This window comes from Lissotriton vulgaris, chromosome 11 (assembly GCF_964263255.1).
Source record: "Lissotriton vulgaris chromosome 11, aLisVul1.2, whole genome shotgun sequence".
In the NCBI taxonomy this organism is placed as follows: Eukaryota; Metazoa; Chordata; class Amphibia; order Caudata; family Salamandridae; genus Lissotriton; species Lissotriton vulgaris.
This window is the reverse complement of record NC_141699.1, coordinates 1067272703-1067292509: the sequence shown is the minus strand read 5'-3', so window position 1 is coordinate 1067292509 and position 19807 is coordinate 1067272703. Positions and strand designations below refer to the sequence as shown.

At 44.8% G+C, this 19807-nt stretch overlaps 1 protein-coding gene across 1 annotated transcript in view; it reads left to right on the top strand.

Annotated features, from left to right (window-relative positions):
• The window catches only part of LOC147684091 (uncharacterized), a 224995-nt gene that overhangs the window by 30682 nt on the left and 174506 nt on the right, over positions 1-19807 (top strand). The window contains exon 2 of the mRNA XM_086944452.1: positions 5356-5478. Coding sequence (XP_086800578.1) covers positions 5413-5478 — 66 coding nt within the window. The 5' untranslated portion in view covers positions 5356-5412. The remainder of the gene's footprint in view (positions 1-5355; positions 5479-19807) is intronic.

The following is a 19807-nucleotide window of genomic DNA, read 5'->3' as shown; positions in this document are numbered from 1 at the left end:
TCGATGACAGCAATCATTCTCACACCTGCCAAGTTACAGCGCTATCTAATTTGGTTGAACTATCACCTGATTTTGTAGACCAATTCTTTGCGAGCCTGTCTGATACGATGTTCTCACCCACAGAGAAACAATAACTTTTGAGAAGCTTTCCGACACACAGCGTTCCCATGAACTCTGAATTCGGCCTTCAGTTTTGATCAACAAAAAACTGCCAGGAGCTTTGGTAAACTGATTTTTTCTTTGAATTGGAAAATTTTTTAAAAAAATATTGACCCTCTCCTTTTGGCACGAACAATTCTTTGCTTAACGTAAAAACTATTCTTAGAGAACAGAAGCTTCACACTTCTATTTCTAAAAACACATCTAGAGACATAACAACATAACACCAGCCTCTAGCACACATATTATTACAATGCATTTTATGTGATGATTTATCTCGCATTTCTTCTGTCAGAGATACTTCATGTGTAATTCTTTATGCATAATCGTTCATTGATTTCATATGCAATAATTTCTGAATGAATTACTATGCTTTTAAAACTACGTACAGTACCTAAATTCCATGTATTACAAGTACGCCTATTTCGAATGCATTTATGTATTTTGGGGTGGGCTATGTTACACCATGTTACACATACATCTAATTGCTTAGTTTTAGTAATTTTGATGGACATGAATTCGTGGAGTGGGTGTCATGTGCTTATCTAGGTTCCTGATCGATACTGTGACCTTATGCCCCTATTCGGCTATAAATCCATTTATTCCCTATATTGGCATAACCGTTCAAGTGCGATTTTCTGAAAAGTCATCTCTGGCCTCACACGAGCAGAGCCACAGAGCCACATTCCAGCATGACTCTCTGCTACTTCCTTTGCGACCAATTAGTGCAATGACAGAGCAGCAGTCACTATCTGATATTCCTAGATAACACTCCGAGTTCTTCAACAAGATAAAAACTTAGCAAACCTGGAAATCCCCGCTTGCTATGTTTTGATTAGTAATGGAACTCTAATGAGCAACTGATAACTATCACTTCCTAGTGACATCTTTAATTGACGTCTTATGTCCAGCAAACTTGCGTCAAACCCGGCACCTGTCAGGTATAAATATTACCAACGTTGCCTTAAGCAATGAGCGAACATGTTGCTGATGCCAGCTGCCTGCATGACCCCGTGTTGGTAAAAACTAGCACTCTGTCGCTGCAGCCTGCTATCCTGTGGTGGTGAAGCTGCTGATTACCATTATCGCCGCTACAGCGCGACCTATGGTGCAGTACGCTTGAGGAGCCGTGCAGCCGTCCTCTGCGAAGACATCCAGCCCAGCTGCCCGCAGACGCTGTCACCCCTCCTTCCTCGACGCGCTGAGAGAAGCCGCTGCCTTTCTCGTGCAGAGAAATCCAGTCCCGGCGCTTCCAGTTTACCCTCGCAGGTGACTGGGATATCGAGAGAGACCCCTGAAGGAGATACCAATCCTCCATCATTCTATTCAGAGGTATGGTGTTGACTAAACCCTTAGACGAGAATTCTTGAAACAAACCTTGGCAAAACCAACTTAACTTAAGCTACTTACTTACTCCCCCTTCTCACGTGTTAGGCTTAGGTCAGGCACACTGGGGTAGGCGTAGTTAGAAGCACCAGTTGAGTATGTTAGCCTAATGTATATATGACTGTATATATGTTTTATTACTTTTAAACCATTGTATGGCTAAGAAACCATATCAATGCTTTTACAGTTCTATTTCGCTATTCTTATCTTACTGTACGTACTTTTTATAATAACAGTTATTGCAATTGTGGCAATACATTTCTCTTGTACGAGAAGAAAGACTGTTCAATAAATGTTAACCTTTATTGATACACGCCCGTCTCTCTATTCTCTACATACTGTGAAAGTAAACTGCACTAGACTGACTGAGTGAAATCTATGTCTATTGTTTCACACGACCCTAGAGATCGACTCTTGATCTGAGGAGCAAAGTTGTCATGTTGCACGGTTGTTGGAAAGCTGAATCCCTTCTTGTCTGTGCCAAGGAAGCTGATCACTTCCTATGCAGAGAAGAAAGTTTCCAGTGACCTCTGAGCTAGTTGGTAACACAACCCAATTAAGTTTAGCATAGTCAGTGGAGGCCTGGAATATAAGCAGTTCCACGTCGATACTACTGTTTATGTTATTCCAATGCACAGGGCCTAGTGGGAAACTAGGAACTACACTACAAAACAATAGTCCTCGTAGCCCAGACTAGCATCTCTAAAGAACAAGCATTTGGGACCTTATATGTATTTAGCTATGCAGCACATTATCCTGGGTGCTGAAACATCTACTGTTCTTTAACATGGAGGGACAGTAAGCACCAAACTGTGTGACAGACCAGGTATGGAGACACATGGAGAGAAATATTGCCTTTCAGCAGGAAATTATATAGTCCAAGCTCTGTTTTTAATATAAAATCAGAGCCTTCGGTGGTCATATCACTGAAAAAACAAGATTTTAAAAAATATTGTCTACGGGTGCTCATGGAAGACAATTTCTATGGACTAGAATCTAGAGAATGCTAAAGTGATTCTGGTATTTTACTGACCTCTGCTGGTCGTTTTCTATCAAGAAAGTTAAGTAGAGGCAGTTGAACAGAAACCACAGTCCCTAAACGGAAGCAGACAATTCCTAGGGTTGATCAACAAAGCCCACGAATGCTTTACCTAAAATGGTAGTATAGATTGTTTGATGATGTCAGCTGTCAGTGGTCTCTGGGTCTAGAGCGAGCCAGTGGTCTCTGAGTCCAGGTCAGCCAGAGGTCTCTGGGCCCAGGGCCAGCCAGCGGTCTCTGGGCCCAAAGCCAGCCAGCGGGCTCTGGGCCCAGGCCCAGCCAGCGGTCTCTGGGCCCAGGTCCAGCCAGCGGTCTCTGGGCCCAGGTCCAGCCAGCGGTCTCTGGGCCCAAAGCCAGCCAGCGGGCTCTGGGCCAGCCAGCGGTCTCTGGGCCCAGGGCCAGCCAGCGGTCTCTGAGCCCAGAGCCAGCTAGCGGTCTCTGGGTCCAGGGCCAGCCAGCGGTCAATGGGCCCAGGGCCAGCCAGCGGTCTCTGGGCCCAAAGCCAGCCAGCGGTCTCTAGGCCCAGGGCCAGCCAGAGGTCTCTGGGCCCAGGGCCAGCCAGCGGTCTCTGGGCCCAAAGCCAGCCAGCGGGCTCTGAGCCCAGGGCCAGCCAGCGGTCTCTGGGCCCATGGCCAGCCAGCGGTCTCTGAGTCCAGAGCCAGCCAGCGGTCTCTGGGTCCAGGGCCAGCCAGCGGTCTCTGGGCCCAGGGCCAGCCAGCGGTCTGGGCCCAGGGCCAGCCAGCGGTCTCTGGGCCCAGGGCCAGCCAGCGGTCTCTGGGCCCAGGGCCAGCCAGCGGTCTCTGGGCCCAGGGCCAGCCAGCGGTCTCTGGGCCCAGGGCCAGCCAGCGGTCTCTGGGCCCAGGGCCAGCCAGCGGTATCTGAGTCCATCTTGTTCGTTCTTTGCTAATAGACCTTACTCAGAAGGTCACTTTGGGCCTTCAACTTTTTGGAAAACGCTCCCCATCGACCTGAGAAAAGTTGGTTTTAGAAAAAGACCGAAGAATTTTCTTTTGGAGCCTTAGGCTTCACTGTCATTCTGTCTCCCTTGTTCCTTACGAGCTGTTAGAATTCGTTATGGTTGCTTTCATTCCTGGAGCCAAGAGACCCTAGATTTAGGCGTGCACTATATAACCGCCTTATAGTATACCCTAACATCATATGACATATAACAGAAATCATATATAATATATTAGAACATTGGGATGTTGAGAGCTCCATTGAAGACAATGAAATGGCTCAGGGCGCCTAATGGCTGGTATAGGCTGCAGTGCCGACATTCCAATGTTTGTCTTTCAGTTTCTCCATGTTTACAGAGACATTCCACACTCAGTGAGTGGACTGTATTCTAATTGCCTTATAGCACTTCTGCCTGCTTCTGCTATAGCCGTTGTTAAAGGCTCTAAACCTTCTCATAGGATAATTTGAAGATTTTTGGACATGTTGATATTTACTTTAAAGTTGTGTCCACAAAATCTATTAAGCCGTGCCGTGGTTCAGTCTTATTTTAAAAGATGCTCAGTACGGATTTATTTCGAAGTAAAACAGATTCTGTTGTGATAGTTGTAGAAACATTGTTTTTTGGTGGATGACGTTCACTCATTGGTGCTTGATTTCAAATGAACATTTTGAGACCTTACCCTGGGGTTCTTAGTCAGTCAGGGATAAGTGAGCGCTCCTTTTAGGGCCAATGTTTTTTACCTGAATGTTGATTGCCCCAATACTGATGAAGGTCAAAATGAGCATCCAATACACTCATGAAAGCCAACCTACTTCCCTGGTCATCTCACGTCCATACACCAATGTGCTCTATCTGGGCTTTCCTGATCACCTTCTTCAGCATCTGCAAGTCGTGCAGAATGTAGCGGCCCATGTATTATTTAAAATTTCACACCATTTGCTCATATTTAAAAGGGTTAAACTGGTTTCCAGTCAAAAAGAACACTTTGTTTTAAGACCCCTGTTCTAGTACATCAGGGGTTTTATGGTAAAGGTCCTCTGTGTTTGTTTGTCTGCAAGGGTGCAGCAATACTGCCCAATGAGAGCGCTCGGCTGATGGGGGGTCACTCGCTTTAAGCCGGTAAGAGAGGGGGTCCCCTGTTACGGTTTTGGCAAGGAAAGCATGGAAACCTTACTTTCTCACCTCAGATACACACAGAATGAAGGATGTCTCCTTAAGAGGTTACCAACTCATCTGTTTAGGTCACATTAAAGTTGTTTTTTAGAGCTTACCTGTTTGATCAGCACCAGGACACTGTCCAAGTAGCTGCGCGAGCTATATAAGCTCATTAATTTAGTCATTCATTCATTCTCTCTCATCAATACATTTGTTGATGAGTATGTTTTTGTGTGTTGTCTGTATCTTTGTCCATATAAACACAGTACACAGCACCATACAGCCATTACATCAAAAACATGCATCTAGTACAAGCCAGATCCACTGTCTGTTCTCGCTTATCCTCTGTGTTATTGTGTTCAATGCCGCTGTGGAGCTTTGATCCATCATCAAAGCCCACAATGGTGACGCTGCTGGTTACGCTATTTGTTTAACCCACTTATAGACACTTTTTGCTTTAAGAAGGGCCTAATGTAATGGCTGCGCTGTGCCTCTTTTCTTGGTGTAGTGTAAGGCAGTAAGAAATGCGGATCTAAACAATTTCTTGCTGAAACTAAAATTAAATTCTACCCTGGTCCAGATTTGTAGCATTGACATTTGTTAGTCTTACATTTTTAAAGACAGTGGTTATTAATTCTAAAATTCATGTACTCACCAGGTGCAGTCACACAGATTGCCTTTTCCTGACCCCCTAAATTCTGACAGGATAGCAGCAATGAGCAGAAATCCTCACTTCACCCCGTCATTGGCAGACCGGCCTCGGAAGCCAATGAACACCCAGGTAAGTACCACTTGCTGGGTGCCTTTTACTCACAGTATTTACTATTGCAGTGCATCACCATGTGTATGCTTTCCGTGATGCTATTGTGTCTGTGGGTATCTTGCCATCTGTATTGTTGCGAGTCAATATTTTTGTATTCAGTATATTGAGATAGAACTATAGGGGGCAGTATTACATAGAGGGAGGTTTTTGGTACAAGTCTCAAAGGACATTCTAGGGTTAGTGACTGAAGGGGACTGATCAGCATTTGTATTCCAAAGAAAAGGCTCTCGCAGCTCAGGTAGGAGGAAATTCACCCAGGGCTCATCAGTCAACGGTCCCGATCAATATACACAATTGAAGCCATTCAATTCACTCTTGGGACATCAGTCTCATGACCTTATCAGGAAAGAGGGTTATGATCGCTTACTGCTTCTCATATTAAAACCCTCTCAGAGTTTACATCTGAGGGCATCTGATAACCTTGTGCACATCATTGAAAAGGGTCTATCATATCTTCAGCCGAGGATATCTGACCATCCTATTATCAGATGACCCTGCACGTGTCAATCACTAGGTCCCTCAGAAATTTGAGTTAGGTGGAATTTGCTCACCTTTTGTAGCCCGATGAGAGAACCCCTTTAGAAGTTTGGTCTGAAGAAGGTGTGATCATTTTGGGCAATTCTTTCAAAGAAGCTTACCCGTAGCTGACTCTGTGAAAATGGTTTATTTTGTAAAGATGTGTTCAGGTGTCAACTTGAGTAAGATGTTTTTGAGCGGATTAAAATATATTCAGCCAGTTTATTACATGGCCGCTTATTGGAACTAATGTTTACGCTTCACTTTCACATGGTCTTGCTTCAGACAGAAACCGTCAGGTAACACTGAAGTCCCTGCTTCTGTTGCCCTTAAGTGGTCCTGCAGCATTAGCAGTGGGCTCAGGTGTGTTTTTGGGTTCCGTTTTCAGCACTGCACTTACAAGTAGTTGAATTGAAAAAGTGATCGCTCTTGTTTTAGGTTCACTAAAGCTGATAGTAGCAGTGAGTGCAAAACTGGGAAAATGTGGCAATAACTCATTCATAATGGGCACCAAAAAGTTTGTGTGATCGATCTCCTGTTATTAATACCTATGTCTGAAACAGGCACAATAGTATACAAATACACATACTATACAAATACTATTTACTGTGAAGTGAATTTACGGTCAGTTATTGCATCAAATTATTATTTTTTTTTAAATAAAAACCTTTATTGTACAGTTCAATAAAATTACAAGTACGGGCCAACAACCGCAGGGGCCGGCCGCAACACAAGATTAAGATCCAATGTATTTCTAACGACACAGCTCTTCAGCCGACAACCCTGAGGTCCGGCAGCAAATCAGGATAAACATTGTATTGAACTTACAACACGTTGCAGGATAAGACAAAGGTTTCATTTTATGTTTAACCCCCCTCCTCCCCCAACCAAAAAGGCAAGGAAAAAGAAACAGACATATCTGGTGCCATACCTTCAAACACTATGATAAAGTGAGCAGGTGAAAATAGAATAGTCACAGATCAATTTAAAGGGAACAACCGAGACGCCTGCGCTAGCAAGCACAAAACAGTATATAGACAAAGCGATCTATAACCCAACGCAGCCGCCCACACACGGACCCCGCCCACCCATTGACACCAGGATAGAAAAAGAAGTACGGTTACCAGATACTGGAATAAAATACGTTCAGGATAATTCGCTCATGTTATGCATATAGAAGAGACCAAAATAAAATAAAAGGACAGAGAAATCATAAAAGAGGAACACGGACAAAATAATAAACCCACCCCCCCACCCTGCATCCCTGCATCCCTGCATATGGCTCTCGCCTAACCCCAACTAGCAGTGTGCCTGTAGCCCCAGCTAACTAAGTTCTAAAAGAAGAAAAGAAAAAGAGTGGAGGAGGATAGTTCCAAACAGGCTCCCGGTCCTCTTCCCCCCGCCAGAAACAGTAACCCCTGGGATAAAGCAACAGTCTAACCAATAATAAAAAGAAAACAGATCAGGGGAGCACTTGGAAACACCGCCCGGCCTCCCGTGTGCCCAACAGTATAAATCCCACTTCCAGGAGGACCCTAATACAACCCTTGGCCATACGTCTCAGCCCTGACCCTTCCGCACCATCATACAAACCCCTCCTGGTAGAACCACTGAGTCAGCACAAGCAGCCGCATGCCAAAAGAGTTCAAAAAGTGTGTGTCCGAGACAAGTCCAAAACCTAGGATCCTGAACAACCCCATCAGCAGCGAAACTCTCCCTCAACGACAGGCAGTCTCGATGTTGCTTTCTCCACAGCCACGCCGCAGCCATGGAGGAACAGGATAAAGAGAAGGCACCAATACAGTCAGCGACAGGAAACTTAGGGAAAAAAACGCCAGTCAAGTCTCGAACCCGCAATAGAGACGATGCACACTGCAGAACGTTCCAAGCATTAGGGTCACAATCTTCCGATGCACTGACCAAGGGCTCCAAACACTCTTGTCGCACAGGGTCCTCATTGGGAAACAACATGGCGGTCTCAGGTGTCGTAGCCGGGCACAGGTCATGTAGTGAAGCAGGGTCCGTTCCCGCAAATCCTTTATCCGTTAAGCCTGCAATCATTCCGCACATCAGGGCGTCCATACGAGCGTGAAACGCCCCGATGGCTTCCATTACTGTTGCAAGCGACGGCTCATGCTCCGTCCGGTTCATCACTCCACTCACAGATACGAACATTTACGTACCCTCCAGAGACCCCGGGCTCTCCGGGGGGAGCGGACAAAGGCAGTGCGGATGGCTTTAGAGGGTGGCCACACACTTCCTACGGCTGCAAACAGTACCCCGCAGCCGCAGGTGGAGACCCCGACCACCGAGCCCCAGCGGGGGCCAAACCGGGTCCACGGGACTAGGACCTCCGCCCACAGCCTCAGTATTGCCGCTGCACTCCTCTCACCAAAGTTGAATACTCCAAAGTGATTGCCGTCGAAATTGGGCTTACAATACTTCCACCGCTGTAGACCGGACCCTGGTCGTGGAGGGAAGCCGATGTTGTTCAACTGCAGCCCGGCCAGACCAACACTCGAGACCCCGGCTCTCAAGCTGAACTAGGCCTCAAACTTCAACTCGACATAACTTCGTCAAATCAGCGAATTAAGTTTCCGGGATAACACCATCTGAGTATACATAGATTCGTACACCTTGAGGTCGGGCTCAAAATCAGGATTGTCATCAGGATCATCCGGCGGGTGACAGATGTCGACGGAGCCGGGAGCCTAAGTAGCCATCTTGTTTGCGAGCGTAGCTCCTCCCCTGCATCAAACTTTTGATGCGACAAAACAGCAAACTGAGTTTAGTATTGCGCCATTGCCTTTTATTTGTATCATACACACTTCTATGTTTTCATTCTCTGTTAATCACAGTGTGATCACATGAGCACTGAACATGGGTTTATTGTACATATATATATGAGACCCGCTACATACTTGACCTCAATACCAAGCATCCCTTCGGACTTAACATCACAGAGGATTTGCATACATGCCTGTAATGGGTCACCCCCCTAAGGATTTCAAGTGACTGAAACTGATTGTTGAATAAAAATGACAATAACATTAATACCAACAGGGAATATATTGAATTTAATACTTTTTTAGCGGTACTTTTTAGATAAATATTAATTCAATATTTAATGTATATTTATTTAAACTTTTTACTTGTTTATGCATACTTATTCTAACAATGAATTTCATTATTTTTAGCCTTTATGTAACCATTTTAAGGTTTTTATCGATTGGCGAATTTATGAGGTTCTGTTTGTTAACATATACCTTGATATGCATATTTCACAGGTTGTATTGTGATGATGTAAAAACTCATGAGTCCAAACCCACAACACGGACTGCCGCATAAATCTAATTCCCAGAACTGGTTTAAACTAATGTGTCATGGGAGGACTACTCTTCCTGGTATTTATACCGTCATTCTAACAATTACACTACCACGGTCAGACAGGGAGACTTTGACAATAGCTTGGGTCACTCTCTGGTATTTATACTGCTATTTTGACTTTTCTGCAAAAAACCCCCACACTGCTTTGCTTTGTTGCACATACAGACGCTAAAGTGTCAAATAACCCCTTTATAATTTTTCTCAAAAGAACTTTTTTAGAGCAATGGGGCTTCATTGCCTAACTAAGGGGTTCTTTTTCTGCCCAAAGGCAACTAAAGAAAGGTGTAGCGCTGCTTTATTTACAATTTCATGTAACACATTTTTTATTTGTTTGCACACTTGTATTGCACTATTTACCGTTCTTTTATCAGGACTTGGTTTTAAACTATTTATCAATACAACTGTTTTGCACATGTTTTTAACTATGTAATAATTACAGCAACTTATTTATGCATTTTGGAAACGTTTGGATAATGTATTTGTAGTGTGTATTTAAAAACTCTTCTGTTTCCATTGTAGGCTAATACATGTGACAGATTGATTCAAATGTATTTAAACCAATGCCCTGTAAGAGCTGTGTCATGTGATCAAGCACTCGTGGAAGTGCGAAACGCGTCATGACGACTAAGAACACCGTGGAATAAACTATCCTTGCACTTACTTTTGGGTCCGTGTCCGTATTTGCTGTCTGGATTTCTTCAGCGCCTATATCGGATTGTCCTGGAAAGTATATATATATATATATATATATATATATATATATATATATATATATATATATATATATATATATATATATATATATATATATCTAGGCTTTAAAAGCCTGCAGAGTCCACCTTGTTAGCCTATCCACAAATGCGAAAATCCGGACACTTAGCCAATCAGACTCCTGATAAGAAACAAGTTACTTACCTGTAAACCGTGGCTCTTCACAATCATCACTCTTCCTGTCACCACCGTACCTCAGATTTCTTACCACAAGTCATGTGAAGGGAGTGTCCCTCAGCTATGCACCTATTTTCCTTGGAGAAACCTATTTTAGAATTTTTCAATACTTTCCGCTACAGCAACCTGCCTCGCCTCTGGGTGACCTTTCCTGACTGGAATCATGGCAGAAAAAATGTATTTAAAAAAAGGTCTCTTCAGACCTTGTGGATGCTGTGGGAAGCTAAGGCTTTTTTCCTGAAGATCCCCACAAGAAGTGTATTTATTGTCAGCACCATTCCCATACACCTAAGCAGTGCAAGATCTGTCACACTTTCTTTGCAAAGACACTTCAGGTCAGAAAAGCTAGAATACTACTATGGCTTCAAAGGATTGAAGGAAATCACATAAAGGTACATCTGTTTAACCCCTTCCAAGCGGGGCTAATTCCCCCGCGGTGCGGGGGGGAGGGGCCGTGCGCCGCGGTGCTTGTGATGGGCCCAGCTTGTCATGCTGCACAGTGGAGCATGTCACCTTTGGGTGGATGAGAGTTCTCGTCCTAAATAAGAAATCTTTTTTGCATACACTCACACGTTTTGCTTCCTTTCCTTTTTAACCAGATGTACGTATTTATGATTTGTATTAGTTAGGAAGTGATAAGTAGATGGTTTGGCTACTGGCTCCTGCTGGACTCCCATTGTGTTTTAATTCAAAAGATTAAAGCCAGTGAAATGCACAACTTGGAAAGGCAATCTTAAAAAAGACTGACAAAACGCACAAAAGAAGTCATTCTCAAGAAGGTTATCCTAAATGTTTTCCTCAGGGTGAACCTTCGGGGAAGTTGGAGAGAAAAGATCCTCGCACTCTGCCTACTTTATTGTGCCCAGAGTAAGACTCGCCAGAATGGGAGGCCGGTCTTTTGCTTTCTTAGGCCCTACTCTCTGGAACTCCTTGCCCTTGAGTATCTGTATGGAAACCAACTATGTCCGTTTTCGCAGAGCCTTAAGACCTGGCTTTTTAATCAATAATCTCTAGTAATTGTTGAATTGGTGACTCCCAAGTATCTTGCCTGTCTAGCGCCGGGAAACCCTTTTTTGGTAGCTGTCGCCCTTAATAAGCTTAAATAATAAATAAATAAATAAAAATATAAAAGGGCACAAAAGAACTGAAGGGTCATTCCCTAAACCACACACTTCTACATCCCAGACCTCAGAACATCACATAAAGAAAGAGACAAGTCTCCAGAAGACTTATTCTGAACCTTCTTGTCCATTTAAGGTAAAGGCTCAGAATAAGCAGAAATCTAAGCTGCTGTCGATAGACAGATCCTTGACTACCCCTTTGACAAAGAAAACACCATCGAAAATGGCTTCTACCCCACGATTATGACAGGCCCGAGGACAGCTTTGATAATGACAATGTTGAATATGACAACGTCGACTGAGACAACTTTGTTGATGACTGTGCCAACGACAGCCCCTTCGATGGAAGGATCGCAGATGTCACATCTATTACAAATTCTATTTTGCGATTTATTCTATTAAAAAATAGCTTAATGTCATGTGCTGTCATATAATTGGTTACTCTACTAGGAACCATTATTTTCCAGTATTGGATCTTTCATAGATTCACATGCTTGGATCATACCTGTGACAGAGGCGGCAATCTCTTTGCGACAACTTGGTTGGCAACAGTGCCGAGGACAACCCTTTTGACAGAAGGATCATCAATGACACACAAACATCTGTCAATGATAGAATTATTTACGAGACTTTTTTTTTTAAACTTGTCTTTATTAATGACATTGCACAGTATCACATTGCAGATCCGTCATATGTATGTTGTAGCACATCATTGCTATACCATATAGCACCAATTATTACTTTCCACATCCTAAGAGTGACAGCTTATCGCACGTATTGGTATATTTTTAAAGTTTATCGTAGGCCTTGACGGTGTACTCCGCCTCAACTTACCCAGCGGATCACTGTACATAGCAATGATCATCAGTATTATAGATTAGAGTAAAAAGAATGTAAATATGACAATAAGTAAACTAATAAACAAGAGAAACCTATGGCAGCGACTGTGATGAGTATAAAATGTATCTAGGGTCTGACCTTCGCGGAAAATGGCGTATCATGTTTTACGTTTTGGGTGAAAGGGCCAATCCCTTTTTTATGTTGGGTGCCGGTGGGATGTGATTCTAGGTATTGTGTGGGTTCGACCTCACTTTCTTTCTGGTCTGCTGTCAGCGACATTCCTTCCAACATTTGTCCCTACTCCGTTAGGTCTCTCTGCATTCTCATCAACTCTCAACACCCTGAGTCTACACTATTTGGCCACGACTCAACTCCTGCATGTCCACCCTCCATTTATCTAGTGTGGAGGGAGTGGATAGGATCCAATGTATTGGAATTCTATGTTTTGCCAGAATCAAGCCTAGAAGCGCTAACTTGTGATGTATCTGTGTCCCCTTTTTTGGTATCGGCAGGACACTCAATTGGCACTGTTTTAGGAAACCTCCATTCGCACTGCTGTGTCACCTGACACCAATATGTTTGCAAACGTAAGCAACTCCAGATCATGTGAAGAAATGTAATAATAATAATAATGATCCACATTTGTAAAGCGCACAATCACCCGTTAGGGTCTCTAGGCGCTGTGGGGCCGTCGGGAAGATTAAGCAAGCTATTGCCCAGAGTCACATGGTGCTGGGGATCGAACCGTGATCCCCAGATTTCGGAGTCAGTCGCCCTAGCCCGGCGCCACACCTCTTCCTTCTGTAGAATATAGCGGGGTCAGTACTGCATCGTGGGCATGCTGAGGATTGCCTGGGGTGAACTGCGCCAATCGCTGCCGGGTCAGATATGTGCTGTGTAGATGATAGAACTGGGTGACTTTGAACCTGGCATTACTAGCTACCTCTGCCACCTGTGCCAATGCCCTCCTCTACTCTCCATCTGTTAGTGGGGACGATAAGTTCGCCTCCCATCTTCCTCTGGCTACAGACAAGTCAATCGCTCGATCCTCTTCCAGTGCCATGTAAATTCGGCAGATAAGCCATCTTTTACCAGCGTGCGGGACTCCTGCGGTTTCTCTGGGAACGAGGTCCATATCTCACGGACTGTGCACAAGACTTTTGCGTTGTGCAAAAAAGGTCCTCTTGGGATTTGGAGCCATTCTTTTGCCTCATTAAATGTAAGGGAGGTCCTATTTAGGTACTTGTCTTTAGCCGTCACACATCCCCCTTCGTATCATTTCGTGATGTTCATGGCTGTCTGAATTTCTTTAAATCCCTGTAGCCATTTGAGTGGGAGATCCCGGGCTTAGGGAGCCCTGCGGAGGACCAGGGTGACTGCCTGTTCCCAGGCCTCTGCCACCCGTCGTATTATATGTGGGCAGTCTCTGGGGGCCCCCGAGCTCATCATAAGATATCTCGGCAGTTTTGACCCGCTACTCCACTCCCCCAGTACCTCCTTGTCCACCGTGCGCTTGTCCATGCACCACTGGACCTCATAATGCAATGATCCCGCTATATAATAAAGTCTAAAATGTGGGAGGCCCAAACCCCCGGAATCCATGTCTAATTTAAGTGTCTCCAATTTTACTCTGCTTTGTCCGCCGGCCCATACCAGTGAGATTAGGAGACTGTTCAGGGTATCAAATGTGGATTTCGGGATGCCACAAAAGGAGTTCTGCAATATGTACAGGCAACGAGGCAGCATCACCCTTTTTGCCAAAGCTACCCTACCTATTACCGAGAGGGGGTGCTTGTTCCAGAATTGAATTGACTCTTTTAGGCCCGTTAGGACTTTACCAATGTTTAATGTGTATTGAGATTCCGGCTGGTGGGCTACCTGTATGCCTAGGTATCTAAAATGGTCACTTTCCCAACCAAATCCCACCTCGGGTAGGTCCTGTGGTTCACTGCACGCAAGGGCAGCCAACGGGAATAGTACCGATTTCTGATGATTAATATGCAGGCCGGACCCTGAAACAAAGGATGTCAGTAACCCCTAGAGCACTGGGATCGCCTCTTCCGACTGACAAATGTATATAACTATTATGCAAAAATGGGGTATGGGTGGTGCACTGCTATGTTTGTTATAGAAAGTCTTGGTAGAGTTTGTGTAGAAGTTCAAGAAACTTAGGGTGCACTTGTGGGTGGTGTTTCCGTCAAAACACGTAAATAACATAAGCTAGTGGTGTACGCACGAAGTGCTAATACATCCCCAAGTGAGGCACACCGTACATGATCATATCCATGATTCAAAAAGATTGTTCAAAGTCTGGTTTTATTTTTTGAAACAGTGTTGTTTGAAAGAAGGTTCGAAGATATTTACTTCATATCAGTCATATGTTCAACTCGTTAAGATTGCCATAATGCGATTAAACAACTCCAATGCATTTCGGGCGGAAAGCCCTTTTTCACGGAGAGCTGAAAGGAAGACGAACGGAATGAGAGCTCACAGTGATAAGAACGTGCTTTTCGGCGTGTGCAAAGTGCTCAGTGTTAGGGATAATAAATACAGGATTGTGTCGGTTTGTGAACTATACATCGGTGATGGGAAACGTGATGGGGTATAAGGCGACATGCAGGACGTGCATGGGTTTAAACTGTAATTCGAGTGAAAGACACGATTGGTAAACATGCAAGCGCTTACGCTTAAAGTTGCAGGTGATTACGAGATAAAAACTTACTTGGTGTCGGTGATGGTAGCGATCGCTACCTCAACGAGTTTGGGCAAACGCGTAGCGTTGTGACAATCAGTTAGGGGTGTGTTGTGGGATTTAAAAGTTGCCCGAGGTGAAAACAGGTAATAGACAAAGGACTACTGTGTGAGTGAAAAAAAATAGGGTTAAACTGGCGCCATGTTATAGTGGTGTGTGTGAGCCACAGTTGAATAGTGAATGAAAGTGGGGGGAAAGTCGGTGAAAAGGATGCAAGGTTCAAAGAGCAATGCAGAACAAATGAAATACAATAAAATTACAATAAAATTACAAATAGCAACTGTATTCAGTGCGGTCATTTAAACCATATGGTTTAAGAGTCTGTAGACGGTAAGTCCATTCAAGTTCTCTTCTGAGGAGAGTCTTACGGTTGTCCACCCCTTCTTAAGGGATCATGGTTTCCAAGATGATAAATTGGAGTTGTGCGATGGTGTTGCGAGCTTCAGCAAAGTGTGAGGCAATGTTTGATTTCTCCTGTTTAAGGCGTATGTTCGATTTGTGTTTGTTCAAACACGTTTTAATTTTGCGTTCAGTCTTGCCAATATATAATTTACCGCAGGGGCACTTTAGAGCGTAAATTAAGTTGGCTGAGTTACAGGTGGCATTTACTTGAAGTTGGATGGCATGTCCCTTCATGGGGTGTCTGATAGTATTACCCTTGATTATACAATTACAGTGGCTGCAATTAAAGCAAGGTTGAGTTCCTTTATACGGTTTAGGCGTGGGAGTCGGTTTGGAAAGGATTTCTTTGATGTTTTTACTCCTAGTGTATGCGAATAAAGGAGGATTTTGAAACATGTCCCGAAAGTCGGGTTCCATTTGTAGTATGGGCCAATGTTGAAGTATGATTCTTTTATAGGCCAAGCTCGCTGTTGAATATTTGGAGACAAGTACCATACGTTGTTCTGTGTTTTGAGGAGTTCTAGTCAAGCTTTTCTGCCTTGTAATTTTAGACACTCGAGTTTCAGCTTCCTTGATGATTTGTTGGGGGTAACCTCTATCCACAAAACGTTCATGCATTTCCCTAATGCGTTGGTGGTAAGTATTTTCATCAGACACTATGCGTTTGGCACGCAACATTTGGGAGAATGGCAAGTGTTTTTTGAGAGATCCCTGGTGGAAACTAGTGTAGTGAAGTGTATTATTACGGTCAGTGTCTTTTCTGTGAAGGTCTGTGGTAAAACCTTGTTGTGTGACCTTTATCTTAACATCCAGGAATGTTATTTCTTTATCGCTGATTTGCCACGTGAGCTTAATCCGCTCGTCTTTGGTGTTGAGCTCAAGTAGAGATTGATTTAGACTTTCTTTGGAGTCCGTCCATATTATGAACAAATCGTCAATGTATCTGACGTACATTTTGATTTTCTCATTGAAGTTGGTGTTGGCATATATGTGTGATCTTTCGAAATTTTCCATATAAATATTGGCATAAATCCGGGCTTGTGGATTATCTTGAAGTTGTAATCCATTAACCTGATCCCCCATCTTTCTATCCTTGGCGGTATTTTTGCATTCGGGTTACCGTATATCGTTATCAGCGCCTGGTGATCCGTTATTATTGTGAAGGGCTTCCCGTAAATGAACATGTGGTAGTGTTCGCAGGCCCATACCACTGCCAAACTCTCCTTCTCGGGCTGGGAATATCCCTTCTCAATGTCTGACAGGCTCTGGCTCCCATAGGCCACTATGTTTCTTGGTGAGTCTTTTCCTGGTTGATGCTGTGCCAAAATTGCACCTAGTCCGACTGGACTCGCATCCACAGTTAGTTCTGTGCACAGTTTGGGGTCAAAGTATGCTAGGTGATCCACCGCCGTCACAGCTTTCCTTATTTCTTCGAACCCTTTGTCGCACTCGTTTGTCCACACGAAGCTCTGTCCTTGCTTTGTCAGCTCTCGTAGTGGGGCGCTTACAGTGGCAAATTCTTTGATGTAGCGCGCGCAGTAGCTTGCTAGCCCTAGGAACGACCTTACTTCCGCCACATCGGTGGGCTTCCTCGCCTTTTCTAAGGTCTCCACCTTGCTGTGATCCGGCCTCATTCCTCTTTTGGAAAAGATGTGGCCGAAAAATACGAGTTCGCTTCGCCCCAGTTCGCATTTTTCTTCGTTGAGTGTCAGACCCTCATTCTCTTGTTGCGAGCACACTTCTCTGAGTGCTTGGTCATGCTCCTCGTCTGACTTTCTGAACACCAGGATATCGTCGCTGTAATTTAGGCTGTTGTTGACCGGTCTTATTATTTGTCGTATTGTCTCTTGAAAGATTTCTGCTGCGGATGAGATCCCGAAGCTCAGACGCTTGTACCTGAACAGGCCTAGATGAGTGGAGAACGTCGTGATGTATCGCGACTGAGGGTCTAGTTCCAGTTGGTGGTACCCTTTGCATAGATCTAGTTTCGAGAATCTTCTTGTGCCTGTGAGACAGCTAATCATGTCGTCCAAATGTGGTCCAGGATGATGCTCTCGCTCAATTGCTTTATTTGGGATTCTCATGTCCACACAGATTCTTATTTTTGATTTGTCTTTCTTTGGGACAGCTACTATTGGCGATACCCATGGTGTCGGGCCATCTGCGGGCTCTATTATGTCCTGTTTTAGGAGCTCTTCCAGTTCTTCGGCCACTTGTGGCTGCAGGTGTATGGGCACTCTCCTGTGGTGTTGTGCAACTGGCCTGATCGTCTCATCAATGTGCAGTGTTATCTGCCGTCCCTTTAGTTTTCCTAGTCCTTTTAGCAGTTTTGGGTATTCTTTCAGAATGTTTTCCCTGCTCGACATGTTGTAAGTCATGTCCATCAGCCCCATTACTTGAGCCGTGACGTTACTCAAAAGACATGGCGCAGGAATGTCCCCTTTGAGCACATGTATTTCTTCTCTCAGCCTTTGATCCTTGTATTGTAGATCTTCTTTGAACTTTCCCAAATTGATTACTGGTGTCTTCGCCCCCATGTGAATACTTGTACTCTCGATGGCTTCAGGGTTGGTTGCACCTTCATTCTTTTGTACTCGGAAACGCACATGATGTTGCACGTCGCTCCGCTGTCCAAAACGAACTTCGTTTCGTGTGGCCCTACATTGATTGTTACCGATTCAGTCTTTTTTATTTTCTTTTTGTCCACCAGACATATTCTCTCTTCACTTTCTTCTTCTTCTTCTTCTGATTCTGTGTGGACATTTGTCATGAGGTACAGCCGTTCTGTTCTATCTTCCTCACTTTCTTCCCCTGACTCTGCAGAAGAGCTTCTCACTCCTGCTTCCACATGCCTGATGTGTCTGCTAGTTGGCATCCGTGCTCTTCCAGGTCTTCCCCGGTCATTTCTAAATTGTGTCCCTTGGCACACGCTGGCGTAATGATTTCGCCAGTTGCATTTGCGGCATGTCTGTCCGAATGCTGGGCACTGCCCTCTGTGTGGAAACTCCAGTCCACATCTGTAGCATGTTCCCTCCGGTTGCTTCTTCACTGCCTGGTCTCCTCTGTCTTTCCTCCAGTTTCCTGGCCGATTGTTACGGGTTATTCGTTGTATCTGTTCTCCTCCTCTGTCTTGCCTCGTTCCATCTCTTTTGCGTGGGCAGTCGCTCTTGCTTCCGCCCTTCCTAGTGCAAGGATGTTTTCTAGGGAGATTGGTTCTTTTAGTACCCTTGCTCTAAATTCTGTGTCGCGGCATCCCTCAATAATGCGCAGTCTTATTGCCTGCTCATTGTCGAACTTGTCGAATTCGCAGTGGGTGACCAGTTTCCGCAGCCTCGTTGCGAATTCATCCAGGGACTCCTCCGCCTGTTGGAACGCGATCATGAAGCTATACCTCTCAAAGTCCACGTTTCTTTGTGGGTCACATTTGGCCGTTAGACACCTCTTTAGCTTGTCATATGTGTCAATGTCATCTTTTGGCAGGGTCACTAGCAAATCCTCGATTTCGTCTCCAACTAAATTTATGAACAGTCCTCGCTTCTTGGCCGCTGTCACATCAGTGGCATCGATGTAGTTTTCAAAACGTCTCACCCATTTCTCCGATCTGATCCCAGTCTGTGGTTCAGCTAAGCTAAATGGTAGTGGCCTCCTATATTGAGCACTTGGTTTTGGGTCTGCCATTTGCACTCCCTCCTTTGTTCTTTTGTCTTGTCTCTTTTCCTTGTAGGTGGTGCTCTCTATTGTTTTGCCCTTCCTTCTCTCTTTATTGTTCTTTATTTCCTCTTTATTTCTTTATTTTCTTTTAAAACATTCTTTCCACCCACTTTCGTTGTCCTTGCCAGTGCTTTTCCACAATTTTATGGCAAATATCTTCTTCTTCGCGCTTTGCCTGGCCTCAAAATGGCCGCCGCGCTCGTTCTTGGTTCCTATTGGCTTAGACAGCCTGACTCTAAGATGGCCGCCGTCTTCTCGCAGGACTTCGCGGCCAATCGCAATGCAGCCTGACTTTAAGATGGCTGCCGCGCTGATCCTTCGTTCCTATTGGCCCTCGCGCCTGGCCCCAATATGGCCGCCGAGACTCTCGCGAGAGCTCGCGCTGGTTTTTTAATTCTTCGAAGCTTGCGCTCTTTGGCTGGCGCTTACCGGATTCGTTGCTTCTTCGTTCGCGGCGGTCAGGGTGGGCTCCCACGTCGCTGCTGACTTTTCAATGGCGCTTCACTCTTCCGTCTTCCTCTTGACCACGACGCGATCCAGGGTGGGCTCCTGGTTTTCAAATCGCGATTTCTGCACACTGGATTCGGATCCCGCCTTCGTCGCCAGATGT